The sequence below is a fragment of the Sprattus sprattus genome (genome assembly GCF_963457725.1).
Source record: "Sprattus sprattus genome assembly, chromosome: 9".
Lineage (NCBI taxonomy): Eukaryota > Metazoa > Chordata > Actinopteri > Clupeiformes > Clupeidae > Sprattus > Sprattus sprattus.
Window position 1 is genome coordinate 21,544,662 of NC_137928.1, and position 27,881 is coordinate 21,572,542.

The 27,881-nt window shown below is 39.7% G+C and overlaps 1 protein-coding gene across 8 annotated transcripts in view; it reads left to right on the plus strand.

Moving 5' to 3' along the window:
- The window catches only part of ryr1b (ryanodine receptor 1b (skeletal)), a 69,212-nt gene extending 42,781 nt beyond the window's left edge, over positions 1-26,431 (plus strand). For 2 of the 8 annotated variants that reach the window (XM_080844866.1, XM_080844867.1), the window contains 34 exons: positions 766-933; positions 1,134-1,193; positions 1,324-1,458; positions 3,130-3,242; positions 3,333-3,429; positions 4,196-4,305; positions 4,403-4,454; positions 4,587-4,673; positions 6,836-6,935; positions 7,462-7,541; positions 7,669-7,745; positions 7,936-8,009; positions 9,237-9,254; positions 13,303-13,383; positions 13,601-13,689; positions 14,499-14,627; positions 14,858-14,962; positions 18,979-19,060; positions 19,137-20,443; positions 20,625-20,725; positions 20,843-21,002; positions 21,100-21,186; positions 21,313-21,588; positions 21,757-21,887; positions 21,987-22,029; positions 22,440-22,570; positions 22,996-23,056; positions 23,164-23,310; positions 23,481-23,615; positions 23,859-24,015; positions 24,152-24,216; positions 24,312-24,412; positions 24,724-24,775; positions 24,867-26,431. In XM_080844866.1, the coding sequence (XP_080700992.1) occupies positions 766-933; positions 1,134-1,193; positions 1,324-1,458; positions 3,130-3,242; positions 3,333-3,429; positions 4,196-4,305; positions 4,403-4,454; positions 4,587-4,673; positions 6,836-6,935; positions 7,462-7,541; positions 7,669-7,745; positions 7,936-8,009; positions 9,237-9,254; positions 13,303-13,383; positions 13,601-13,689; positions 14,499-14,627; positions 14,858-14,962; positions 18,979-19,060; positions 19,137-20,443; positions 20,625-20,725; positions 20,843-21,002; positions 21,100-21,186; positions 21,313-21,588; positions 21,757-21,887; positions 21,987-22,029; positions 22,440-22,570; positions 22,996-23,056; positions 23,164-23,310; positions 23,481-23,615; positions 23,859-24,015; positions 24,152-24,216; positions 24,312-24,412; positions 24,724-24,775; positions 24,867-24,962 (4,707 nt within the window). In that variant the 3' untranslated portion in view covers positions 24,963-26,431. The remainder of the gene's footprint in view (positions 1-765; positions 934-1,133; positions 1,194-1,323; positions 1,459-3,129; positions 3,243-3,332; positions 3,430-4,195; positions 4,306-4,402; positions 4,455-4,586; positions 4,674-6,835; positions 6,936-7,461; positions 7,542-7,668; positions 7,746-7,935; positions 8,010-9,236; positions 9,255-13,302; positions 13,384-13,600; positions 13,690-14,498; positions 14,628-14,857; positions 14,963-18,978; positions 19,061-19,136; positions 20,444-20,624; positions 20,726-20,842; positions 21,003-21,099; positions 21,187-21,312; positions 21,589-21,756; positions 21,888-21,986; positions 22,030-22,439; positions 22,571-22,995; positions 23,057-23,163; positions 23,311-23,480; positions 23,616-23,858; positions 24,016-24,151; positions 24,217-24,311; positions 24,413-24,723; positions 24,776-24,866) is intronic. The other 6 variants (XM_080844869.1, XM_080844870.1, XM_080844868.1 and 3 more) reach the window with 3 other exon arrangements.
- The last annotated feature ends 1,450 nt before the right edge of the window (positions 26,432-27,881 follow it).

The window sequence follows — 27,881 nt, forward strand, 5'->3', positions numbered from 1 at the left end:
TATACAAACGTATACATTTATAAGTAAATATAAGATATTCATGTTCTTCAAATGTAAAATGTATGTTTCCTTGTGTTGGGCAAACATTTTGTGGACTGTGAAAATACTAACAAAAAAATTGTAACAAAATAAGAAGAAATCGTGGATACAAACAAAAAATAAGAGGAGATTTGTTTGAATATGGCTTCCTGCAGGAGGCCAAAAATGCCATCTGCCATGACATGCTCGTATATCGTTGGTCTCATAAAGAAGGATACAATTAAAGTGTCAAATTATTAATAACCCCCTCTACTCTCTTTTCCAGGAGTTTAACAAGTTGAGCTTAACTCTTTCATTTTCCATCAGTAGATAATGTATTACTCTTTAGACATTACTATCACCATTAAAAATGTATAATACTATCCATTCAGTGTTGACCTCCAACTACTCACATTATCTTTTGTTCATTTAGTTTTCAGATAAGATCATTAATAATTTTGCCTGTGGATCAAGGCCTATTTGACTTAATCTAATGTACCTATACCATATTCATCTACACACCATATACTGAGAGGTACTTTTAGTAACAAAAGTCAGTGATGCCAAATAATGGCTTTTATAGCCTTTTTGTCATACTGGTATGAACACAAATGTGAAGCTCAAGTGAGGCTTTTGTCAACTATTCTTTTACCTCAACGTTTCTGCTTCCTGAGGTTTTGGAAGGTACTTTTTCAGCCTTAGCCAGGGGGGCCTTGGTGCAGTCTGACGACAATATCTTTTGCACAGAGTGGAGGTTCAGAAGAACGTACCCATAAGAAGCGCCGTGGGGACCGCTACTCTGTGCAGACCTCTCTCATCGTAGCTGCTCTGAAAAAGCTGCTTCCTATTGGCCTCAACATGTGCTCACCTGCTGACCAGGAACTCATTAACCTGGCCAAGATCCGTTACTCACTGGTAATGTGAAAGTTACCTTTCAAGGTTTTCTATTGATTGCTTGTTAAGATGTTGAAATACAGTACACCATTGGAACTAAGTTGAAACCCAACCCCAAAGGTGTAAGTGGGAATCTTGTGTAGAAAGAATAATATATTATATACTAACTGTCACAACTTGGTTCTACTCACTTCAACATAATCTGCATTTTTCTCTTACAGAAAGACACAGATGAGGAGGTGAGAGAGTTCCTGCAGGCAAACCTGCATCTTCAGGGCAAGGTGAGGGCACATCAAGTGTATGAGCATGAATGATTAACCTGAGCCTGTTGGCTGTTATGAATGTGTTTTCCATTTTCAGGAAACGGGGCACTTTTTCTGTGTCAATCTTCTTTATCTTCTCTTTGCCTAGGTGGAGGACCCCTCCATGCGCTGGCAGATGTCTCTATACAATGAGACTTCTGGGAAGTTGGAAGACGCTGAGAACCCAGAGAAGGTGGTGAAAAGAGTGCAGGAAGTGTCTGCTGTTCTCTTTCACATTGAGCTGGTAAGAAAACTGGAGCTAACACATATGCTCTACAACCCCAAAGTAATATTAAGACATGGTGGCACCCATCCAATGTTCCCTCTAAGCTGCGCGCGTGCGCAACCGCGCAGGCCAGTCGAAGAGGCCGCGCAATATATTTTTCAGACCGCAGATTTTTTTTTTAGGGTTTAAAAATCTGAGCATCAAAGGGGATGTAGGCTAGTTAATAATCATTTAAAATACTGACATGTTTGACAACCAAGCCGGATGTGCGTTAGAATGTTTACATACAACATTTCCTTTAGCTCTCTTGCCGGTCTCTGCTCCAGCAGTTATAGGCTACCATGGCGAAAAGAAAGGCAGAGCAGGTGCCCCAGAAAAAGGTCTGCCTAACGTTTAAACATGAGCGGCTAGATGAAATAGTCCAAACTGACTCAGGTAGGATAAAACTTTCAGACATACTTACATATGCTCGGAGGCAAACGCGAAAATAGTTCGCTCGTGGGAAAACATGCAGTGAACAAAAGTTACGTTATTCTGTTTGTCCTTAAAGTTTGTGAGCACTTGAATGCCCGCTTCCCTGAGCTGAGTGGGCTGCCTTTGAGCCGGACACGTTGGATCGTGCAGTTAGTAAATTTGATCATGGGCTGAATGACGTGACCAATCTGGCGAAAAGGTTCGGAGCGCTTCTGGAGGAAGCATAATATGCGGTCCCGGGACGCATTTGTCGAATTCAAGTTCATGGTTATTGAAAAAAGGTGGTGGCTGAAAAGTGAGCATTTTCCAGATCTGGTACAACTTCGACATTTGTGGCACATTCCAAGCATCTAGCGCCGACTGTGAACGCGGTTTCAGTCTAATGAATGCCACTATGTCAAACTCGTGAAGCGAGAAGATTTGAGGTAGAAATTTCCAATATTTTCAAAGTGATCTTGATAACTACAACAACATTTTGACATATGTATAGTCAGAAAGGTGTTTCCTCCATAGGCCTGCAGACAAGATGAGCCAAACAGCCAGATAGGCCTAGCTCCCTCAATGTAATTCGAATGACATGTTTTGTAGCTTAGTTTGTTGCAAACCACTCCAGTTATAATTTTTTTTAATAAAGGCTACCTTTAGGAAAAAATATATCATAATTACTATATTTATTGTAAAGCACTGCATTAGCATTTTTCTTTCAATTAAGTTCTACTTAAATGTTGTACCTGCTGAGAAATGACTAAACACCTTGGATACTTTTATTTTGTGTATATCATTATCATTCATAACCAGTGAACCAGTCATAACCTCCCTAAACCTTATTTATTTTCAACCAAAGATCCTTTAAGTTCAACTAAACTGACTGGTAAAGCACCATCATTAAAATGTTCCAAAGTCCAGCCATTATAAAGGATATTGAATAAATATCAACCTTGTAGACTTATTGATGCATTTGCTGTCATCTCTTTGGAAACCTATGGCTAACGCAGGCTCGTGGTCATTTTTGTAAGGTCGCGTGGTTTACGAATTGCTCACATTGGTGAAATGTGCGCTCAGAATAAAAAATATTTGCTCAGTGCTGAAAAAAATTAGAGGGAACATTGCACCCATCTGTCAATTTCTCAAGATATTCAACTTACTACGCACCTACGTATATTGTCATCCATCTTAGATTAACTTTGTTAATGGTACATTTCCCAAACCTTACAGACTGAGCATCCATTTAAGTCCAAGAAGATGGTGTGGCACAAGCTTCTGTCCAAGCAGCGCCGGAGAGCTGTGGTGGCCTGCTTCAGGATGACACCACTCTACAACGTCCCCAGGTCAGTTCCTTTTTTAAATAGACCTCACATATCTGTACATATTAGATAAGCAGTGTTGTTGATAATAGATAAGTAATTTGCTGTTTCCAGACACCGGGCAACCAACATGTTCCTGAATGGGTATAAGCGTAACTGGATCATGACGGAAGGCTACTCTTTTGAGGACAGGATGATAAATGATCTGTCGGTAAGGAAACAGGAGCTTGTTTTTGCTTTCTACACCTCCCTATCTTTTTTGTCGATTTTACTGCATTTTAAGGGCTTTCAGAATTCAGATTCACCTGTCATAATCCTATGCCACCCTCTTTTTGAAACCAGCCCTTCCTTAAACACTGTTATTAATAATAATAATACATTATATTTGTATAGCACCTTAATTGTGTAGCACTTATTAATTGTACATTCAGGAGAGTTCTTGGTCCTCATCCCTGATACCCTTTTTGTTTGTTCACTGTTCACTGGGATGCCCTGTGGTGTTTAAAGAAGAAGGAGTCCGGTCTCAAAGAAGGCCAGGCCATGTGAAATGTAATACATATGTCTCTGCTTACATTTTCAGAAAGCGATGCCAAATGAGTGCACCAACAAAGGTTTCACAGGCATTACATACAATGCACTATTGCTGGAAGATGTGAACCATCATCAGTCATAATAAATCTCATTGAGTAGTTTACCCACCAAGTCTAAGGGCATACATTAACAAATTAGTATATTATCTACACTTTTGTCCAACACAGCAGGTTCTCATCACTGATGTTATCTTGTCCTCGGGTGTAACAGGAGTCATGGTGTACTCTGAAACTGGGCATCTCAATGGTCTGGTCCTCAACCCTGATAACTTTGTATCTGTTCACTGTTCCCAGGGGATGCCCTGTGCTACATTAAAAAACGGAGAAGACGGCCCAGTCACACAAGCATGTAAAATGTAAAACATATGTTTCTGCTTACATTTTCAGAAAGCGATGGAAGAAGAAGAGGAGACAGAAGAGGAGGAGACAGAATCCAAGCCTGACCCCCTTCACCAGCTTATTTTACATTTCAGCCGAACTGCACTCACCGAAAAAACGTGAGGCCATCTCTTATCTTCTCCTAGTTTACCTTCTCACTGTCAGAAATGTCAGGGTTTTTCTACTGATAACATTCTCTTTTGGTCTTTTTTTCAGCAAACTTGATGTAGATTATCTATACATGGCATATGCCGATATTATGGCAAAGGTGAGTGGGTTTCTAAGTTAATTTAACTTCCATCTTTTATTGACGATACACATTTTCACTGTTGTTTTTAGTCAGTTCTGTGAATTGTTACAGCGTTTGAATCGAGGTTCGTTTCGTGTGTCTTTCCTACAGAGCTGCCACCTGTGTGAGGAAGACGAAGAGGGAGAGGAGGTGGGAGATGAGGCAGCCTTTGAGGTGCGACAGACACCTACTGAGATGGTATGGGGGGGCCAGGGGCTGGGGACAGGGGAGACCAGAACAGAAGCTCACCAACGCAAACAAGCGTCCACACTGATCCGTTGCACCTGCACACCCCCAACTCCTACGTCAACCCTCCTGTTTTCGACAATCTCTCTCTCTCACTCTTTGTTTGTGGCATCTCTCGTTCCTTCCTTCTTTCTAACTGTCCCTCTCCAATCCTTTCTGTCCTTTCTTCTCACTATCATGCCTCCCTCTTTGTTGGTCTGACTTGTGCATTCATTTGCTGGATTCTGCCATGCAGAATATCATAATATCAGTGTTATTTTTGTGTTCTGTGTCTACATTGCATGACTTGAGCGAGTGCAGAGAGATGGTGCAAAAAATAACAACAACAGAAAATACAATTCAAAAATACATTATAGTTCAGTGGCCATTTAGTGGGATCTACCTCTTTTCCCAGGGGGAAATAATTGATGAAGTTAATGTTATACCATAAGGAAACTCATTATCTTGGATAGGAAATCCAACAGCTTAGAGTTTCACTATATGTGTATTTTAGACAGGTTTACCACACATTGTTGCCTTCTGAGAATATATTCTTTCACAATTCAATAGGATACTGTGTACATGTATTTTACATGTTTCATTAATGTAGTTTATAAATGTAAAGTATTAACTGTATACACATATTCACATTTCTGTATAGATAGTCCCACAAAGTCCAGTTAGATGCTAATATTATTAACTTTGTATAGTCTCCACCTCTCTCATCTCAGACCATTGTGTTGTGTGGCTGTAATGTTACTAAGGATTCTATGATTGTTCACTTACAGTGATGTCGGTCTTACTCACTTACTTAACTACCTGAACAATTTTCCATGATTTGGACTGATCTGTCAAAGCTCCTGATTAACCACGTGTCTGTCTGAATCTAGAACAGACTCACTCTCTGTACTCACCCAGTACTACAGTAAAAGCCTGCACAGTCAGACAGATGTCCCCTGTCTCAAAAAGTACTTGTTCCACACAAACATGACCATACACACACACAGGCACCTGCAGATCACAAAGAGCCTCTGTAAGTGGAGTGACCTCATCATGACACCTTTCCTTTGACATGGTTAGGCCCACATAGAGGGGGAGGGGGAGGATGTTTAGTTGAGCCCGGGGGGTGGGGGGTATGAGGTGGTGGTGGTGGGGGGGTGTGAGGTGGTGGTGGTGGTGGGGGGTTAGAAAGCCTGGGTGCTTTTTGTTGGGTTTAGCTCTAAGCATGCATTGTGGGTAGGTCTTGCATAACTTGTTTTTTATTCCAACAGGATATTATGATTATTTTACACTATACCAGATAACTTTCACAAGTTTACCACATCATGGGGCATTCTCAAACAGTCAGAAAGGAAACTATGAAATCTTAAGCCTTTCTTAGGTCTCCCCCTTCAGATTCACATGTTGCCTTTTCAGGGCCAGAGACCTCTAAGAAAGAGCAGCACCCAGCTGAAGAGAGTGTTATACGTATTACATCTGCAGGGTTCCTGGAGAGTAGGGCTGTTTGCTGTAGTCTAACGTTTGCCCCAGATCGGCAAATGTGAGGAATTGTAATGACTAATACAACTCATTTCTTTGGAAAAAGAGTGAGAATTGCTTGTATGTTTGTATTGGAGGGTAGGCATGTATGTGTGAGTGTATGACTGTGTATGTGTGTATGCTTGTGGCTCAGAGAGAAAAAGAGAGTGTGAGGTACAAGTGGCTTAAGTGTAGATTATGTAATTAGATAAAAAAAGGATAAAATTCATCATCTATGCTGGATATAAGTGAAGTTTACAGCTAGACAATGGCATGGTTTTCATGTCTCCATTTACACAACAGGTAAATTAAACAAAATTGTAGTCACCAAAATAGCCTGCAGGGTATAATATCAGATGACAATATTTTAGATTTCTGTGTGTGTGTGGTGTGTGTGTGTGTGTGTGTGTGGTGTGTGTGTGTGTGTGTGTGTGTGTGCGTGTGCGTGTGTGTGTGTGTGTGTGTGTGTGCGTGTGCGTGTGCGTGTGCGTTTGCGTGTGCGTGTGCGTGTGCGTGCGTTTGTGTGTGTGTGTATAAGAGAGAGAGAGTGTTGGGGAAGGTGTGTAGGTGCTGTGTTTACCGGGTCACATCTTTGCACTTCTCTCACTCTCATCTAGGAAAAGGAGATGGAGAAGCAAAGGCTGTTGTACCAGCAGTCCCGCCTGCATGACCGTGGCGGTGCAGAGATGGTGTTGCAGATGATCAGTGCATGCAAAGGTACATCATTCACACACAGTCAGCACCATATCACTGTACTCTCTGCTGATAGCATAAAGAATTGTGTCCTCAGTATCTCAAGAATGATTTCACGTGTTAGCTTAAGGGGCAAGATTTACTAAAGGGAGAAGTGCAGTCAAATGACTTCTGTGGGGATGACATGTTTATACTTACCTCCGCCAGATCAACACACAGTTCAGATTATTAATTTATTAAATATTTTTTATTAATTTCTCTGTTTGGAAACACAGTGTGAAATACTGTAACGTGTGTTGAGAACACATATGGAGCCATTCATCTCTCCACCAGATAACAGCTAATGCAGAAAGTGTGCTCCAACAAAGCTTTCACAGGCATTACATACCATGCACTATTACAGAAAGATGTGAACAATCATCAGTCATAATACATCTCATTGAGTAGTTTCCCCACCAAGTCTAAGGGCATACATTAGCAAATGAGTGTATTAGCTACACTTTTGTCCATGCAACACAGGTTCTTATCACTGATGTTGCCTTGTCCTCAGGTGAGACAGGTGTCATGGTGAACTCTACTCTGAAACTGGGCATCTCAATTCTCAACGGAGGCAACGCAGATGTTCAGACAGTGAGTACCGCTTGCACAACTCATTTGGACTCGCAGAACTGTCTCTGAGAGCATCACATCACAGACCGCAAGGAGACAGTTGAACTTGAACATTTTTTCTCTTTTGCTCTGTTTCTCATCATACCAGAGAATGTTGGATTACCTGAAGGATAAAAAGGATGTGGGCTTTTTCTTGAGCCTGCAAGCTCTGATGCAGACCTGCAGGTAAGTTACTTGTATAAACATACAAACACACACATACACATACACACACACACACACACACACACACACACACACACACACACACACACACACACACACACACACACACACACACAGAGAGAGAGAGAGAGAGAGACACACACACACACACACACACAGGTCTAAATTCAGTGTGCTTTTACGTTTCTAGTGTTTTGGACCTGAATGCATTTGAGAGACAGAACAAGGCAGAGGGGCTTGGAATGGTGTCTGAAGAGGGCACAGGTGAGTTATGAAACACAGCTGTTGCTTTTTATATATAAAAATGTTCCATGTGCTTTATGTGTTATTTATGCATGTCAGCATGATATGTAGAGACATCTGTATTACGAATCATCCGGGTTAAGTATGTATTGCTTAAATATTCTTCTTGTTGCAGTTTCTATTCACCAAATTAAAAGTGTTGAAATGGTTAAAGACATATACTTTATGTATTGTAAGATATAACCTAATACTGGATGAGCCAAGGGTCCAAAAATAGGGTCATCAGTACCACTTGATGGGGCAAATGCTATACAGTAGGTGTATATTTCTACATGATAGCAACTTGGATCTGACAGATTTATTATTACACAGCCTCTTAAGTAGAACTCCTATTGGGACATGCCATGTCAAATCAACCAGGGGTTCCCATCTCAATGTTTTATTTTAATGTTTTCATTCTGGTGTAGGATTAATCAGTATGATGGAGAAATCCCAAGCCAATCCCAATAGTGCCATGGGGGAACTATTTATGAGGTTACTTTTACAGAGGTGGAAGGGGGTCATTTTCAATTTTAGAGCTAAAAGAGCTACTAAATTATAGAGCACGTTTATGGGTTTCATGCAGTTGCTTAGAATATTGCACATCTATCATTGGGTTTAAGGAGATAGATATGTTCTTGGTCTACAAGGTTCTGATCAGTTTGACACGTTTCATGGATATGTCAGATAGTGACATCTTAAGTTTTTTCCTGAAATTATTGACATTCACTGCTCAAAAGTATTTAAGCTTTTATCTTTCACCAGAAAAGCAAAAATTACAAAATATAGGATCTCTACGTAAGAGGCTGTAAAATCATAAAGCTGCTATGTCCAAGTTTTCTATCATGAAGAAATACACATCTTTCAGAAAAATAGAGCTAGCATTCCCCTACCCATCTGAAAGTGGTGACCCTCTGGCTCCTGCCCTTATTACTGAATTACTGAATAACATAACTGAATATTAATGAATTGACCTCATCACAAAATGTTTTCCAGGCAGCATTTCCCACATAGTGTATACTCTTCTAGAGAAGAGATTTTGAGATGTCAGTGAATATGGTTCAATGTTCATTCACAGCAATGTTTATCTCCCTGTCTTGAGCTGAACTGCGGAGATAAATCCTCTCTTTCTCTATCTCTTTCTCTCTCCCTGCCACTGCCCCTTCCAACCCATCCCCTCTCCCTCTTTCTTCCTCTCATGGTTTTCAGCTATGAATCTAGAACGTGGTAAATAATTCCGGTCTTTAAAATCTGTCTTTCCTCCCTGTCCCAGCTGTCCCTGTCTCTTCCTCTCAGCTCTCCTATACTGTATACTGGGTTATCTTTCCATCCATGTAGTTTTCCTGCATTTCATTTCGCAGTCAAGGAAGCTAAGAGAAAACCTTTCAGTCACTGCATAGTTGTCCAGTTGTATCTTTAAACACTGAAAACATAGCATACCGCACCAAAGTATTGAAACATTTCTGAAAGAAAATAGGCCATGTGAAGGTACAATGCCTTACCTCAAGCAGTGGCTTAACAGGTTTTCTTCTCTTTGCCCTTGAGTGCCGTGTCACAGATCTACTGTAACTCCAGATACATCTTGACTGATGCCAGATCATGTCAAAGGAAAGACCCCCATCGCGGCCGTCTTTCCTTAAACAGTTCTCTGTGAACTGATCACAGAGAACTGTAGACACAGCCCTGAAATGAATTTGCATCCTCATCTGAGAAACTGTTAAGATCTTTTACTGAATAAATAAGCCAAGCCCTCCAGCATTATTTGAAAACTTCACTCAAATAATGAGATGCTTTTGCTGCCAGAATCAAGGATATTATAGTGTGTCAGTTTTGTTACAAAACATATCATATAGTAACTCTTGCTGATTTCCCATGATAACCTAATAAGGACTTTAAAGCCCCTAAGCTCCCTTGCATCCATTTTTGTCCAACATGGATGTTCCATGTAAAGTCTTAAAGTGCTTTTATACTTGTATACTGAAAGATAAGTAGTCTACTTATTCAACTCATTAATAATAATTAGGGCTGTCAACGTTAACACGTTAATCAATGAGATTATTGTGGCTGAGATTAAAGCGAAAAAAAATATCATAACGCAGTTAACGCAACTTTTTTTTACTTCTGGTGTGCGTTGACCTCTGACACGAAACCGCCGCGGAGAGACCAATACGATAGTTCAGCTTTTCTCAAAGGGACTGGTGGGACGCAGAGACGAGACAGGTGGGCCGCGAATGGACGCACTGAACTAGAGATTTATTTTTTTACCCCTGATCTATGGCAATGCTTTTCTTTAGAGACAATAGATTTTGATTGACGTCTGCGTATTTGCAGCAAGACAATAAAAAATATTTTTTTTGTTTAGTTAGGGCTGTCTACTGTTCTCGCTATGTGTTTTACACGTCCAGTGTGTTGACAGTCAGTTCAACAGTCAGCGAAACTTGAGTTCACGAGCCAGGTAAGGAGCGTCTTTCTCCTTTATTGATGGCAGGCGAAAACTTTTGAGTGAAACAATAATACACAAGAAAAACGAAAAATACTTAACTAAACACAGCAAATTACTATTAGATTCATTACACCAAGAATCAGAGCAACAACAGATTACAGCACAGCTGGCTAAGTGCTAACATTAGCCACCAGCGGAGTTATGGATGAATGGTGTGCTAACGATCACATATTAGAATGTCTAAATGAAAAATAATTACATTTTATGTTTCAACAAACTTACACAGTTTATAGAATTTAAACATAGGTCACTTAAACATATTTATCACAGTGTGAGATAGCGGAAAAAAGAGTACTTTTCGAGAGTGCAAGGAAAGGCATCATTTAATAGAGGCTTACTAGATATGTATGTTACTTTCTGTCACAGTTGTTCCTTATCCCACGAGACGAGTATGATGTCAAAGTAAAAGTTCGTCAACAGAAAGAAATACAATACTGTGTGCGTGCAGAGATGGATTACCAAACGTGCCTACCAGGCCCAGGCCCAAGGGCCCATGAGCTCAGGGGGGCCCTAAACTAGAGCCTCTGCGTGAAGTCACTGTTTTCAACTTTGCTTGCTGTCCATTGTTTTTAGACTTTGTATTTGTTAATATCAGAGGTGGCTTAAATGTATCTTTTATTTGTGGTTGGAAGCGGTGTATTTTGTTACAGGTCCTGACCCATGGTTTCATAATCCGTCCATGTGTGCATGTCCATAACAACAATACAATACATTACAACATGAAACATGAAATCACTCCAAGAAATATACATTTGCTGGCCTAAATAAGATGCTATTTGTTTGTTACTTTAGTTATTTCAATAATTGACCATTTTAAGCTTGGCCTACCATTGAGGGACAGGTAGGGCTTTCAAAGTGAGGAATGACAGAAAAAGTTTGAGAACCACTGCGGTAGTTGAAGATGGAGAGAGCTGAGGGATTGTTGGGGTGGAAAGTTTCTGTTTAAGTGGCAAAATAACGGAACAATCCATGTGAAAACAAAACATGCGAAGCACCCGACAGAAACCAGTCCCAGGTTAGATGGTCGCCAACCCACACTCTAGGACTTCTCTGTGAAAAGGTTACCAACACTTGCCGTTGACTGTCGGCCCATTAAGGACGGTGGGCTGACTGAGGTGATTCAAATTGCTTCAGGGGACAATTCTTACGATTTACCGTTGAGGGGCACCATTGTGTTAAAAAAAATACAATTAAACAACAGTGTCTAAAATACAGACTGTCTGAAGTGATAACTCGTTAATTTAAGATTAAGTCTTAAGAAGAAAAACAAACTTTTAGTCGTGATTAATCATTAGATTCATTCGTTTTTTTTATCTATTGACAGCCCTAATAATAATAATTCCTTTTTTTTAAACGAATGTGTAACTGCATGATCTTAGAGGAATAAACCATTTTAACATTATTTTAGAGTATGTAATTTCTATTCTATTTTAGAAAAAAAGTATCTCGATGTGATTAACATCATCAAAAGCTATGATGTGGTTGTTCATTGTATCATAACCTATACCACAGTAGAACAGTAGCTTTGCTTCGCTTCAACTTCGCCTAAACCTAAGCACTCGTAATCTATAATTTGTATAAACATCTATATTTCAGATCCCACCTTATATGCTGTCCATTTCATATAGATCTCCTATTGATGTCCCAGTTCACTAACCCCCGCCTCCATGACATTCCAACTTTTACTTCTGCCACTAACAATTTTCTCAATCTCTTATTTCATCACAAACCTGAAAGGTTCTGATACTGTATGCTCAATTTCATTCTAAGTATTAATATGAATCATCCTAATTATTGTTGTTGCCATCAGATTTATTTGTGTGGACTGTGTTCAATGATGCTTTCCTCGAGCGTACCGATCAAGGCTAAAAAAGGCTCTGGTCTGGCTGAGCTGTGAGGGCTTTAGACCACCAGCTCATTCCCTCTCAGTGTCAGTGGTCCCTTTTACTCTCAAAGAGCTCCCAACCCCAACTGTGACCTTGCAGTTTCTCCAAGACTTCCCAACGGCTGCAGGAACCTCCACTTTTACTCTCTGTGACACAGTAGTTTGTGGAGTGCAGTAGATCTGTCCTGCATGACTATGTGTCTGTGTGCATTTGTATACAATAAGTGTGTGTGTGTGTGTGAATGAGAGAAACATGTCCATCATATTGTGAGTATTTGCGTGTTGTTTAACATGTCCTGTCTCAATCTCTCTTCGCTCTTTTTTTTACCTGTGTAGTATATCAGTGTCTGTACTGTCAACCATTACTGAAATGATTCCCCACTGTCTTCATCAGAGACTGCTGAGTCCTCTGTTTGTGTCTGTGTTTTCATGGTTGTACTCCTGTGTGTGTCGTGTGTGTGTGTATGTGTGTGAGCGGTATGTCTGTCTGTGTAAGTCGGACAGAGGTGGTTTGTGGGAGAGAGCGCTGGGTGACTCAGAGTGATATCTCTGACAGCCCCCTGACTTCCCTCTCACTGATACTCCCTCCCTCCCTCTTTAATAATCCTTACAATTTCAATGTTAATACCTTATTATAGTTAGATAGTCGATTTTGTCACACTGTGTGTTGAAAATTCATTAATCACATTTAATCAATCAATCGCCATTCCTCGAGTTCAGCTTCATCCTTAAATGTATTTGTGATCAAATTGAAATCAGCACATACGCATGTATTGTACATGTGCAGTGATGAAACACACTAATAAACACACATATTTGCCATCACTGATCCAAGTACAGTGTAAGGCCTCATGCCATTGCTTCTTGTTGTCTGCGCCTTTGTTCAGATGAAAAAGTGATGGCGGATGCTGAGTTCACCTGTGACCTTTTCCGCCTCCTCCAGCTACTGTGCGAGGGTCACAATAACGGTACGTCACATAATTATTCTGATTTATTGTAAGCTGTGGGTTAAGCAAGTGCAACAAAGCTCTTTTTTAAGTGTAATTGTGAGAGATGTATATGGTTGATAAGAGTATGCTTGGTTCTAAAAAATGTGGGCAAAATTTGTTCCAGATTCTCTCTTGTATAAACTCCCCTTCATGTTTGTCTGATTTTTCTGTGACTTTATACCTCGGAACTTGACAGATTTCCAGAATTATCTTCGCACCCAGACTGGTAGCACCACAACCATTAACATCATTATCTGCACTGTCGACTACCTGCTTAGACTGCAGGTAAGATATCAACTAAGCACTTTTAAACTGTTTCATGTTTAATTCTTTTCTGTCAGGCGTTAGATTGGGATTTGTAATGTGAGGGAGCTCTGTGGTGTCAGGGCTGACATTGGTGCACATTCGGTGCACGTCACCAACAGTGTCACAATATTTGTACACAGATAGGCCTCCATTTGAATACAAAAATTACACAAATTCTCACTTAAAAGTATAATTTAACATTTTTGTAGAGGTTAAAAAGTAAGAAAATGATTAATTACATACCACAGACAGACTGTCCATAAAATATAACAAAGTCTGATCTGCTGACAACCCTCTACCTTGCAATACCTATCAATGATGTAATTTGCATTGCTGTTGTGTTCTGCTCCAATCTTGCCAGCTACTTTGACAATTTAGCCTGAACTTGAGCTTGCCAGCTAGCTTAATGTAACAACAACTTGCAAAGATTTGAGGCAAACTGTCTCTTACCATCTTGTGTTTGCGATTATCAGCATTTAGTAAAATTGTCATTTAGCCTATATCGTTAAAGCAGAAAATCGACAAATTTAGATATGAAACAAAATTAGGTCTCTGTGACAGTTTCTGACCTATTGCTGTCAGTTTCTGACCTATATAGACAGAGAAGTATAAAAAAATATGTGCACTGTTGAAGATGGATGTGATGAAGCTGAGCGTCCCCTGGTGTTTCTGATGAGTCTATGTGCCACAGCTGAGACCCAGACAACCCCCCGGCCCAACCTTCCCCTTTTTTCTTCCTTCTGTCCTTTTTTCTTCCTTCTGTCATTCCCATCATATGTCTCCTGCAGGAATCCATTAGTGACTTCTACTGGTACTATTCCGGCAAGGACATCATTGATGAACCAGGCAAGAGGAATTTCTCCAAAGCAATGACTGTGGCCAAACAGGTGTTCAACAGCTTAACAGAGTACATCCAGGTGAGAAAGCCTACAGTTTGTTTTAAATGTCTATGAAGCTCTGTTCTGTTTTCACCTGTTAGGACTACCTTTGACTCGTTCGTACCTGTGTCTATGTTCAAATAAAAAAGTGATGGCGGATGCTGAGTTCACCTGTGACCTTTTCTGCATCCTTCAGCTACTGTGCGAGGGTGTCTTCGACTTGTGTTGCTGTTTATTCCACTTCATGACCCTCTGTCTCCTCCTTCTAGGGTCCCTGCACTGGGAATCAGCAGTCCTTGGCTCACAGCAGATTGTGGGATGCTGTTGTGGGCTTTTTACATGTGTTTGCTCACATGATGATGAAATTGGCTCAGGTAAGACACATGAGTGCGCACCAACATACACAGTGTTGTATGTACTGTATGCCTGGTGCCTTAGGTACAGTGTAAAATATACACACGTTGGATAGATCATATACATTCAATAGCTTTTGTGCCATACTTGTATCAGTATCACCAATGTGAAAAGGCATTAAGGTTGTCTTAAAATTAGAACTTGATTGGAGAAGTTCCACTTAATTAAACATAACAGTTTAGGAAGAACTTGAATTAGATGTACCCGATTTACCATGTGGAGACAGTCCTGACATGACTTGAATATATGTATAGCATTTTATGAGGATATGATTATCATTTTAATCTCATTTGTCACTAAGGCCAATTCTAGGCATCAGAATGCTTGTCCTTTACATCAAAATTGAATTATGCATTCACTGTATTAATTTAAAATCCAATCTTGTTTACATGGTCTCTGCAGTTATACATCCACTGTATTCATTTAATATCCAATCTTGTTCACATGGTGTCTGCAGAGTAAAGTATGTATCTTTCTTCCTTTACTGATTTACCGTTTCAGGCTGTTTATACATTTGTCAACCCCTCTTCTGCAAAGTGTGTCCCTTTGTTCAGCTTGTTTCTGTCTCCTGCTCTCCAAATCTCAGCAGTGTTAGCCATCAGTTAGGAAGCATGAGTGAAAACATTAAAGCTCTGGGATAGTAATACTAAGGAGACTCTCAGCACTGACAACTAAAAATGTAAAACCTATAGCATATTACTATTTATTTATATAACACGCCTGGGGCTGATGATTAGAAACAGTTTGGCTACAGAGGGACACCTATGCTGTTGACTTTAGTTAATACTTTTACAGTTGCGTAATGACAGTGTAATAACAACGTAACCAGAGGTTATCAGGCATTGAATAAAGAGAAAATTCAGTGTAAATAATTTTCATCTTTTTATCTATTCCATTAATTTTAGTTACCATACAGTACTGGTTACATTGTTATTGATATTGTATTAATAGCAATCTTACTCCTTGCTACTATTCCTTTTATTTCCCAAATTAATTTTAAGTAATCGGATGCTGTGGGTTGTATTTTGAAAGCAGTATAAGGGAAAGTAAAACTATAGCTGGTAAACTGGACACACCACAGCAGAATTGGCACAGGTGGTAGTAAAGAGAGTAAAAAGGACATAGGTGGTAGTTAGTAAAAAGGGTTAGCAACTGCTTAACTGATAAAGATAGCGAGTTGTTTTCATTTAAAGTACGTTTTTTGGAGAAGAATATGAGTATGAATAATTTTTACATTCTTTCAAACATTAAACAATATGAACCAGTATGTTACTCAATTTGCATGTCATTGAGTTAATGTAAGCTGACATTTTAGTAAATGTTATTTTTATCTAAGGCAAAAAGCCACTGGTCCCATTGTATTTCACTTCAAATACAAAAGAAAAAGTAGGCTTGGATTGGTAGGCTTTGGATTGGTTTACTTATGTTATGAAATTGAACAATCAACTGATATAACATTCTTAAGGGATGGAGTTGCACCCAGTTCATTGCAGCTGATTCCTTTGCTGTAAAAAAAAAGTTCTAAATGCTACATTATAACAATTACAATGCACCTCAAGAACTATTGGAGCACATCAGTTATAGTTATAGGTCTGAAATATTCAGAATGTTAGCATGAAAACAACTAGACAGCTGCATTTTGTGTCAAATTGGAAGGACCATACAGCTGTTACTGGTACATTACTGCTGCCAAAATAACAGCCCAAAGAGTATTTAATCAATTTAATCTTTTGTTTCATTTCCAGTGATATAATCTTCTAATTCTTGAAAAATTAATCTAATAATGTAACTTATAGATATTAATGGGTGCTAGGCTCTCTCTGTGTGTATTAATATGTGTCTTAAATGTCATGTTCTGTTTGAGCCCAGCTTTTTGATGTGCACCTACTTCCTTTGAAGTGTTGCTGTCTGTTTCACTCTATTTGTGGGTGTCAACCTGCCTGATACTCACCAAGTTCCCTTTTAAAATACATTTTTGTATTTTTCTCTCCTAAAGAGTTTGTGTCATTTGTCTACATTATATCAATAGAATCAAATGTGATATGCCAATGGCAAAGATCCCAGTCAATGCTGATTGTGGTTTTCTGGTAAGGTGATTGGCTCTCAGAGCAGTCAGTCAGTGTGGCTGCTGATCCTCAACGCTTCAGTAGAATAATCACAAATAGCTAGACAGACATCAATGTCAAAAATACAAAATAAGGACCATGGGGAGAGATATAATAATACAAAGATGAATTAAAAATGTTGGTGGATAACATTTTTATTCTGATGTATAATCCTGCCAGACGCACCCTGACCCAGGACTTCAAATTTGCGTAAGGACCTGTGTCCCACCTTTTGCCATCATATTAAACATAGTCCCTGCTTGTAGTATTTTTCCCTATAGCTTTCTTTTTTTATTTCCCTTCCTCTTCTCTTGTTTTCTTTACTCTTTGGCAGTCTTCTTCATTTTTTATGGCCGTGTATTATCTGGAGGGCTATGTTTTTTTTTATATAGATTTGTTCCTTTGAACTATATTAAATATAGGGAGATTGAAGCTATACAATTTCACTGACAGTCTGTTTGATGGTCAATGGTAATTCAAGAGACTAATGCAGTGCTCTCTAGTCGTAGCCACAGTAGGAGAGGTAAGATCTCTGCCCTGACACTTCCTCAAAGCCCACATTCAAATTTAGAGGTGTTTCCAAAAGAAACCTTTTTCATCAGGGTTGTTGAAAGATTGTTACCACAAATCACTTTTATTGGGTTGAGGACGTGCCACCACGCTTGGACTGCTGCTTCTTGCTGATCATTGGGTTTATTGTACCCACATCACACTCATGAGCAATTAACTTCACTATGTAAGTTCAAAAGCATCCAGCTGACCGTCTACTGTGGAAGATAGCCACAGATCAATACCATACCATATGTCCATAACAAAGCAATGAAAATAACATTGTCAAGCTCAGTTTCCTAGTAACGATATGTACTTATGTTGCAGATGTACAATGATACTTAATGGCAATGTATGGTGGCCATGGAGGTGGCTTTTCATTTTGTGAGTTAGCAGCAATGTATATAAAGGTGCAGTATGTATTCAAACTCTTCCAACTTCTTCCAGGTATTTGAATGTGTTTGTTTACATTTATCAAAATGTCGAAAAAAAGATCTCAATCATAAGTCAGGCAGCATGGAAAAGACAGGATACTACGAAGCCTTCCCTTTACACGGGATTCCTTTATTTTGATTTATTGTAGTATTTATGTCTGAACAGAAACATACTTCATCTTTATATTTTTTCAACAAATCTTTAACCCTGTAGGGTCCGTAAGTGAAAGGTCACCAAGATGACCACTATTCTTGTTGAATGTGCTGCTTATTCATTTGTGTCTCATTCCCTTCTATTGTTATGTATGCCTTCGTCTTTCTGTGTCTTTCTCAGAGGTAGTTTTTTCTGTGGCTTATGTTATGTGATGGTATGTTTAAATTTAAAATCTATATTTGTTATTCGTAAATGCAAACCAAGGATCCTTTCTGGAGTAGAACACATTCAGAGGTAAGGTGAACACAGACTCACCAATGTCCTCTGCCATATTTGTTTGGCACTCTTATGTCTGTGCCCGCTTAAGACACTTCATTGAGTTTTAAATAGCTTTGACGTCATCTGTATTCCAGAATGCAAAACAGAAATAAATTCCAATTATGCTGAATCAATAAAAAATTTCAATTATCACAACAAAATACTTGTGCTGTGCTTTCGCCTGAGGCTTACTTGAGGCACAACTAACAGGGACTATGATTAGTCTGTGCCCTATACTACTGTCTATACAGCTATACCATCCTTCTCTTGGTAAAACACTCTTGGTACAGTGTTGCTGATTCTATGAAGTGATAAACTTCCAAACAGTATGTGTGTAGTATATTCTACAGACAGATTAACAATAACTGATTGTTATATTGTTACTGTGGTGTGTATGTCCTTGTCATTTATTTTAGGATTCTAGTCAGATTGGACTTCTGAAGGAGCTACTTGATCTTCAAAAGGATATGGTGGTCATGCTGCTTTCTCTGCTTGAGGGTAAGACACACTTTTGCTTCTGATAGTTCAATAAGTTGCAGAGGAGGTAACTAAAAACCTGACTTTTGATTTTCAGGGAACATTGTCAATGGCACAATTGCCCGCCAAATGGTGGACATGTTGGTGGAATCCTCCAGCAACGTGGAAATGATTCTCAAGTTCTTTGATATGTTCCTGAAGCTGAAGGACATTGTTGCCTCTGACGCCTTCCTAGACTATGTGACAGACCCGCGTGGTCTGATCTCCAAGAAGGATTTCTCTAAAGCCATGGACAGCCAGAAGCAGTACTCAATTACAGAGATTCAGTTCCTGCTCTCCTGTTCTGAAGCAGACGAAAATGAAATGATTAACTTTGAGGAGTTTGCGGACCGTTTTCAGGAGCCAGCCAAGGACATCGGCTTTAATATTGCTGTTTTGCTGACAAATCTATCTGAGCATGTTCCTCATGATACTCGCCTGCAAAACTTCCTGGAACAGGCTGAGAGTGTCATTAACTACTTCCGCCCTTTCCTGGGCCGTATTGAGATCATGGGAGCCAGCAAGAAGATTGAGCGTATTTACTTTGAGATTAGTGAGGCCAACCGTAACCAGTGGGAGATGCCCCAGGTTCGGGAGTCCAAAAGGCAGTTCATCTTTGATGTTGTTAATGAGGGTGCTGAGTCAGAGAAGATGGAGATGTTTGTCAACTTCTGTGAGGACACAATCTTTGAGATGAATATCGCCTCCCAGATTTCTGAGCCAGAAGGGGAAGCTGAGAATGGAGATGATGAAGAAGAAGAGGAGGGAGGAGCTGGTGCTGGAGACCAGGGAGAGGGAGAAGAAGCCAATGGAGAGGAGGCTCCCCCTGAAACCAGCTCAGCCTTTGCAGACTTTGTCAAGGGTGTGGTGGAGTTCTTCAACATGTTTACCTTCCGCAACCTACGAAGACGTTACCGCAAGCTGAGAAGGATGACCGTAAAGGAGATAGTAGTGGGCCTGTTCACATTCTTTTGGACTGTCTTCATGGGCATCCTTCACTTCGTCTACAGTGTGTGCAAGGGCGTGTTCCTACTCATCTGGAATTCATTGTTTGGTGGTGGCCTGGTGGAGGGTGCCAAAAAGATTACTGTGACGGAGATCCTGGCCAGCATGCCTGATCCAACACAAGATGAGGTTCATGGCGACCTTCCTCCTGACCCTGGAGCTCGAGGTGTGCAAGAGGGTGTGGGTGACGGTTTAGAGGAGGATGATGGCGGAGAAGAAGGAGACGAGGACGACGGGAAGGAGGCGGATGGAGGAGGCAGATCTGGCATCGACGCACCTGGTGGACTTGGAGACATGGGAGAGACTGAGCCTGAGGAACCCCCCACGCCAGAGGGCTCTCCACTGCTGAAACGGAAACTTGTAAGAATTTTTCGAAAAGGCACACTATAAGTATTTCAGACCGAAACGTTTTGGGAGATTATTGCAGGTTATTGCTCAGTTGCACACCTACAAGATGAGATGTTAGGAGTCATGAAGCACACTTAATTTGCTGTGGTTAAGTAAAGTTCTCCAGTTCAATGGTGGTGGTGATGTCTTACAGTTGGCCGCAGCTGGACAGGGAGAGGGGGAAGGAGAGGAAGTGGGAGAGGGTGAACCAGAGGCTGTTGAAGAGGAAGCTCCTCCAATACCTGAGAAAGCAGAGTGAGTTTTTCTGCCTTTTTCCTGTTCTTCTGCTCTCCTTTGACCCCACTTCTCTCTCATGTTACTGTAAGTGATAACATGTGTGTTATGATGATATTGTTTGTCCCTTATCTGTAGTGCTGAGAATGGTGAGAAGGAAGCTGAGGCTGAGCCAACACAGGAGGAAGAACCGAAGGAGGAGACAAAAGTGAAGGCCAAAGCCAAAAAAGTGAAAGAACCTGAAGAGGAGGGCTTTGAGCTCTGGAATGAGCTTGAAGTCCAGAGAATCAAATTTATGGTAGTTATTTACAATGGTATTGGATAGAGGCATACTCTCAAAAGTGAATTGTTATTGTTTTTTGGTTACTGCAACATGTGTTTGCTGTCCTTCACAGAATTACCTGTCTCGGAACTTCTACAACCTACGCATGTTGGCCCTGTTCATTGCATTCGCTCTCAATTTCATCCTGCTTTTCTACAAGGTGAGGGACAAATGCTTTTATATTGCTAAATATTTAAGCCAAAGCACTATGACCTCTTTCCTACCATGTTGTGTGCACAGTTTGCCAACTGCAAGGATCTGACATGAGATTCTGCATGTATCTTAGGTCTCAGGCAGCCCAAGTGGTGACGAGGACGATGAGGGCTCTGCATTGTATGAGGGTTCTGCCATGTTTGAGGGTTCTGGATTGTTTGAGGGCTCTGGGGGTGAAGATGAAGGCTCGGCCATGGAGGATGGTGGCGGAGATGAGGAGGAGGAGGAGGGTGCTGAATACTTTTACTTAGAAGAGAGCACTGGGTACATGACACCAGTGTTATCCATCCTTTCCATTGTGCACACCATCATCTCTTTCCTCTGCATCATTGGTTACAACTGTCTTAAGGTCAGATATGAATTCAATCATTTAATAGAAATTGCTTTTGCAGGAGGAGAGAAAGTGTTGCTGACCTGCTGTTTCAACCATGATTTTTTTAATATTGTAACATTAGAAGAGAGTGTATTCAGTTTTCAGTGTCATGGGCTGTAGACTTTATAAGACACTGTCCTGCAGGTACCCCTAGTTATCTTCAAACGGGAGAAGGAGCTGGCCCGCAAACTGGAGTTTGATGGACTCTATGTCACAGAGCAGCCTGAGGATGATGACATCAAGGGCCAATGGGACAGGCTTGTTCTGAATACACCGTAAGAAATCAGTGTTCTAGTGTGTAGTGGACAGTCAGCATTAACCCACTACTAATTTAACTTTGACTGTTTTTCTTTAATTTTATGCTATTTGCACAGGTCATTCCCCAACAATTACTGGGACAAGTTTGTTAAAAGAAAGGTATGTATCCATGTTCATTGTGGTCTGGAGAAGTTGGTTTGGTATTTGATTGGCTGATGGGCATTGATCAAAATGATAATGACAGTGATTGGATCCGCTTGTAGGGGATTGACATCTCGCGACAGACAATGACAGATAATTTTTTTAGTCACAGTTCACTTCCATAATATAGAAAACATCTGTGGTAAAGTCTTACCACTTTGGGGAAAAGAACATTTGATGTTTCATAAATTATTTGGGGTGGATTTCTCCTTTTCACAGGAACCTTGAGTGAATGCTCATGATGGTTTTACTGATATTACTTAGGGGGAACAACTATGACAATCCATCAAGGATCTATGAGTATAATTGTTGTGTGTGTGTCTGTTTATGTAGCCTATGTGAGTGTTTGAGTTTTTCTCTCATCCAAGGCTCTGGATAAATATGGGGACATCTATGGCAGAGAGAGAATCGCTGAACTTCTTGGTATGGATCTTGCTTCCCTTGATGTCAGCACACAGCAAGAGAAGAAAACTGAACCAGCGCCCTCCATGTTTTCCGGGTAATTAACTACTGTGTTATCATACACTTACAACTTCATATAGTATGACACATATTCTTATAATGAACATGCAATTTAATGAAACGTTATCAGGTAAAAGGCATTTTAAAAGTTATAAAGAAAGTTTGCTAGAACACATTAAATGCAATTTCAGAACATAAAGCAGAGTTAATACATACACATTTTAATATTATGCAATGAAATACAATTAAACAATGAAAAATGTCTAATATTCTCCACAAACTATTTTGTAGCCTATCTAATTAAATTAAACAGAATATTGATTAGGGATTGAAAAATGTAACACATGGGTATTTGTGGAGAGATTTGTTATTTGAAATCCATTCATGTTTTTTTATAACTTGAATGTGCATTTTTGACTGACAATATATATTTACCAAAATATCGCTATCCCTTTGTATTAGGATCACCTCAATCGACCTTAAATACCAGCTCTGGAAGAATGGTGTGGTGTTTACAGACAATGTGAGTGGAGGCATGTGTGAGGCCAGAAACAAAGTTATCAAGTCATGTTTACTCTTCTGTCAGTCCCTATTCCAGTTGAACTGAAGTGCATTTGTTTATGTTAACAGACCTTCCAGTACTTGGTGTGGTATATGGTGATGTCTATGCTGGGGCACTACAATAACTTCTTCTATGCCTGCCACTTGTTGGACATCGCTATGGGAGTCAAAACACTGCGTACCATTCTGTCCTCCGTCACTCACAACGGCAAACAGGTATTGCCGGATCACTGTAGTGTACGGTGGTGTTCGGTTGTACTATTTATGTATTATGTTTGTGGACTGGTTTGTCAGTGGTCAGGACCCGTGGACATGTTCAGTTACTTATAATAGGTAATGATAACAAAAGAGGCTCATATGTTTTCGTTCTCTCTGTGATTTATCAGTTGATGATGACTGTGGGCCTTCTTGCTGTGGTGGTGTACCTGTACACTGTAGTGGCATTCAACTTCTTCCGAAAGTTCTACAACATGAGTGAAGATGAGGATGAACCAGACATGAAGTGTGACGACATGATGACTGTGAGCACGCCATAATGTCTGCAACAATCCTACACTGCATAACTATATCCACATCATACCATAATACCATATCTTAGTCTAGAATATACTATTGACTTGACTAAACTATATTTACTTTACTTTTAAAACATAAGTGTTATGCATCAATGTGTCAGATAGACAACTTTATCAATGTCTTTGCAACTGTAATGTTTTTTGCAACTGTAATGTTTCTGCAACTGGACACTTGTGCTCTTTCCTCAGTGCTACCTGTTCCACATGTATGTGGGTGTGCGGGCTGGTGGTGGTATTGGAGATGAGATTGAGGACCCAGCTGGTGATGAATACGAGCTCTACCGTGTGGTGTTTGACATCACTTTCTTCTTCTTCGTCATCGTCATTCTGCTAGCCATCATCCAGGGTGAAAATATGCAGAGATCAGCTTGTGTATTAGCAGGGCTGAGAAACATGTTTAATGCTGCTAAAGTTAATCTCTGCCATAGGATGTGTAATTGATGTCTAGTAATCCATCTGATGTAATCTCTGTCATTATTCAGGTCTGATCATTGATGCCTTTGGTGAACTAAGAGACCAGCAGGAGCAGGTCAGAGAGGACATGGAGGTAAGAATTCAAGTGTTTGTTTGTTTTTTTACAGTAGAAAAGTATTAAAGTTAAGTACAGTTTTGGTTCACGAGAGGTTTATGTGATTTCTTCAGACAAAGTGCTTCATCTGTGGAATCGGGAGTGACTACTTTGACTCGACTCCGCATGGCTTTGAGACGCACACACTGGAAGAACACAATTTAGCCAATTACATGTAAGTGTGATTTCCAATACAGTTAACTAATGGATATATGGGGGGATTTGGATGACATCAGACTCATGTTCTACACTTCTGCTGAACAGCAGCTCAAAGTGAAAAAATACAAACAAAAAGATTCAGAATAATTGATTGTAAACAAATGACTATTATATTAATATGATTTAGTGTTTGGTGTACTGGTTTATCTCAGTCTTCCTGTCACAGCTGTCCAGACCTAATGGGACAGATAACATACCATGACCTTGTACGTCTACTGCCAAAGGCTGAGTGGATGTTTGAGTAGATGTCTTTGCTTTCCTTCTCAGGTTCTTTTTGATGTATTTAATCAACAAGGATGAAACTGAACACACTGGACAGGTACGTGTTTGAAATAGTTAACCACTTTGTTACCTGCCATTGTAATCCATCCTTTTTACTTATATACCCATACCACTGTTTCTCCCTTCAGGAGTCCTATGTGTGGAAGATGTACCAGGAAAGAGCCTGGGACTTCTTCCCAGCCGGAGACTGTTTCAGAAAACAGTATGAGGATCAACTAGGTTAATGGGGATTTAAGAAGCATATTTGTTTTGGACAAAGAGACAGAGAAGTAGACCAAAGAGGGAAAAGGAATACATACATAGACGCAAACACGAAACACTTAACTTTTTATATGAAGTTTAAGTGTGTCCTTAGACAAAAGAGCTTCAAAGGATACGGACAAGACATGTTTTTTTTTTACGGAAGCATTCAAACACCTTGTATTGTTAACGACCACTCAGACGGATGGTAAACCAAACTGATCTTCAATCAAACCTTAACATTTTATCATTGCTCCCAACATAAATTGCTGCTGATTGTAATCCATCACAGTGCCTAATAGTTGTTTCTTATAAAGCACACTATGAACTGACACGGAAGTGCTTCATTATCAGTATGACTAGTGCTACAATGGTAATTATAGCTTTGCTCTTTATATTAGACCTAGTCCTACAGTCTGTAGTTTTTAATCCAAGTGTAACTAATGCTAGTTTTAAAGTTGTATTTGATTACTTTTGTTGTTTGTGATATTGTCACCTCCTACTGAATGGTCACAAATATAAAGTATTTGTATTACTAAAAGCGGACATGATTGAAGCTGCATCACCTGCCTGGCACTTGACTAATTCTCCGAAAGAGAACATGTACAGCCAGTGGCAGGCCCATTATTGAGTCTCCTCCTGGAAAGCTAGTTTCCTAACAGGATGCTCTCTTTGAGATCTGTCAAGCTCATTATAAGTTTGGATACATAATGATGTAAGTAATACCTATTTAAATGGGTAAAACCTTATGTGAGAAACCAGTTTGCACTCTAATGTCTTACTTTGCGGTGTGATTCTCACCACAACTATCCAAGTGTCTATAACAATAATAGTATCATCAACAATAGCACAAAAGAGCTGTTGTCAGTTGCTAATGTGAAATCAGCCCTTGTGTCTTCACTGATGATTTACTAATTCACTTTGCAGAGATGCACAGACACATCTTTACCATTCATTCACTTCATTGTTGCCAGTGTCATGCAACGAAACAGAATATGTGCTTGGCTTCATGGATGTCTTATTGACTGTTTCTTTTATGAGTACAGCTATCTACCTTGTTTCTTTAGAGCTTTAAAGTATAAAGCCATTGTGTTTTCCGCTGACAAAGGATTTTTATCATACTTATTTTCAGCTGAGTGCTCTCTTATTTTTATTTATTGAATGATTAATATTGAAGGACAAACAACTGGTTGTCATTTCAAATGTTAATGACCACCAGAATTACATGTATGCACACTCTCTCACATACACACATCTTTATTTTGACCGTTGACACGATGTGGGTTGTGACCATGGCAATGTGTGAGGTAATGTATGCCAGGAATTATGACATGTTTGGCCAGAGAGAGGAATGCCATGGCTGACAAGTAGAGAAATAGAGATTTCTAACTGTGTGCCATCTGACTGAAACCTGTGTCTCAATACAAAAATAAAACGGATTTCAATATTTTAACAGCATTACTGTCTCCTGTTTAGTATATGTTTTTTTGTATGTTATTACACAGTTGATTGGAGCTTCCTGTTGCAACCCTTTGAGTTTTACAATCATTTATGATAGTGAAATGCAAATCATACAACTGCTATGAATGTAATCTTAAATTTGTAGTGAGATAAATCAAGGGTAATTGATTGCTTAAGATGACTAATGGAATGGAAGCTCTTTCTTAAGACTTACAGAAATTGAATATCAGTTGTTTACTCAGTTGAGTATCGAGGGTGTAACTAGACATTACAGGCCACCTAAAAACAAGTCAACATGGACCCACCTTGTATCCACTTCAAAGAACACAAGACCAACCTTTTCTGGCATAGTTCACAAGCCACTATCAGAAGGAGAAACTGTCTGACTGCAAAGCATTCCATTTCACTACCGAGGCTATGCACAGTTGAACTTTAATACACTTAATCCATGAGCCCTTGGTTTAATGGTTTTCTCGTGTCAAATTTAAAGGCATGCAGCAAAGATTTTATTGGAATGATCTGTCAACTCGCTCTCACTTCTTAAGATACCTGCCTGAAAGCAACTGTAAAACATGGGAAACTGGTAAAGAATGTAATGTTTTGAATGGAGATATTCAAACATTCTGGTATGCCTTCAATAAATGTACTCTTGCTAATAATTCTTTCTTCCCCTGTAAATGGAAACTAAAATCAGACATTGTGCCTTTCAGATTGGGCTATGTGACTGGCAAGTTCAAATACTGTATATTTTGGGTAGAATTCAAGAGGAAATTGACCCATAAAATATGTGCCTGTTAAAAAATATGTTTTATAGATTTATAACATTTTAAAAATAAATAGTTTATATACAATGTTGTATCTTGTACATTTGTGTCAGAATGTGTGTATACATGACAATAATTAACCCTTAAGCAAGTGAACCAGTGATAAGAAATCATGTGTACTAAAGGAGTATTACAGAGTTCCTTTTTGGTATGCAGCCCCTTGCTTCGTTGCAATCACTCTACTTAATTAAACACACACCCTGCCTCCAAGACTTCAGTTCCCCGAAGCCAGTTGTTCTGTGTCCATCTAAATGCTGTCAATTAAGCAAGTCTCATACAGCATTTCATTTTGGTTTAGGAAAATGTTGTTATGCAGTGTTTTTATACCTACAGCTATATCACATCTAAACATTCCTTGAGCAATCACACAAACGAAAGCAGACCCTGCTACACATTAAAGCCACACCCCACATTCACCTCTTTGTTGATGAGCCACTCCTGTACCATGCATTTCAAACATTTCTCCTGATAACACTGAGCAAATAATGGAAGTTTCCTGTACCTTGCACTGGAGAGGGCATAATTCCCCACCCTTCATTGTGCACATATAAATGAAAAATGCATCGACACCGTGCTCTCTTCTCATTCACCCTGCCTTTGGATTCTCAGCGTGCCACC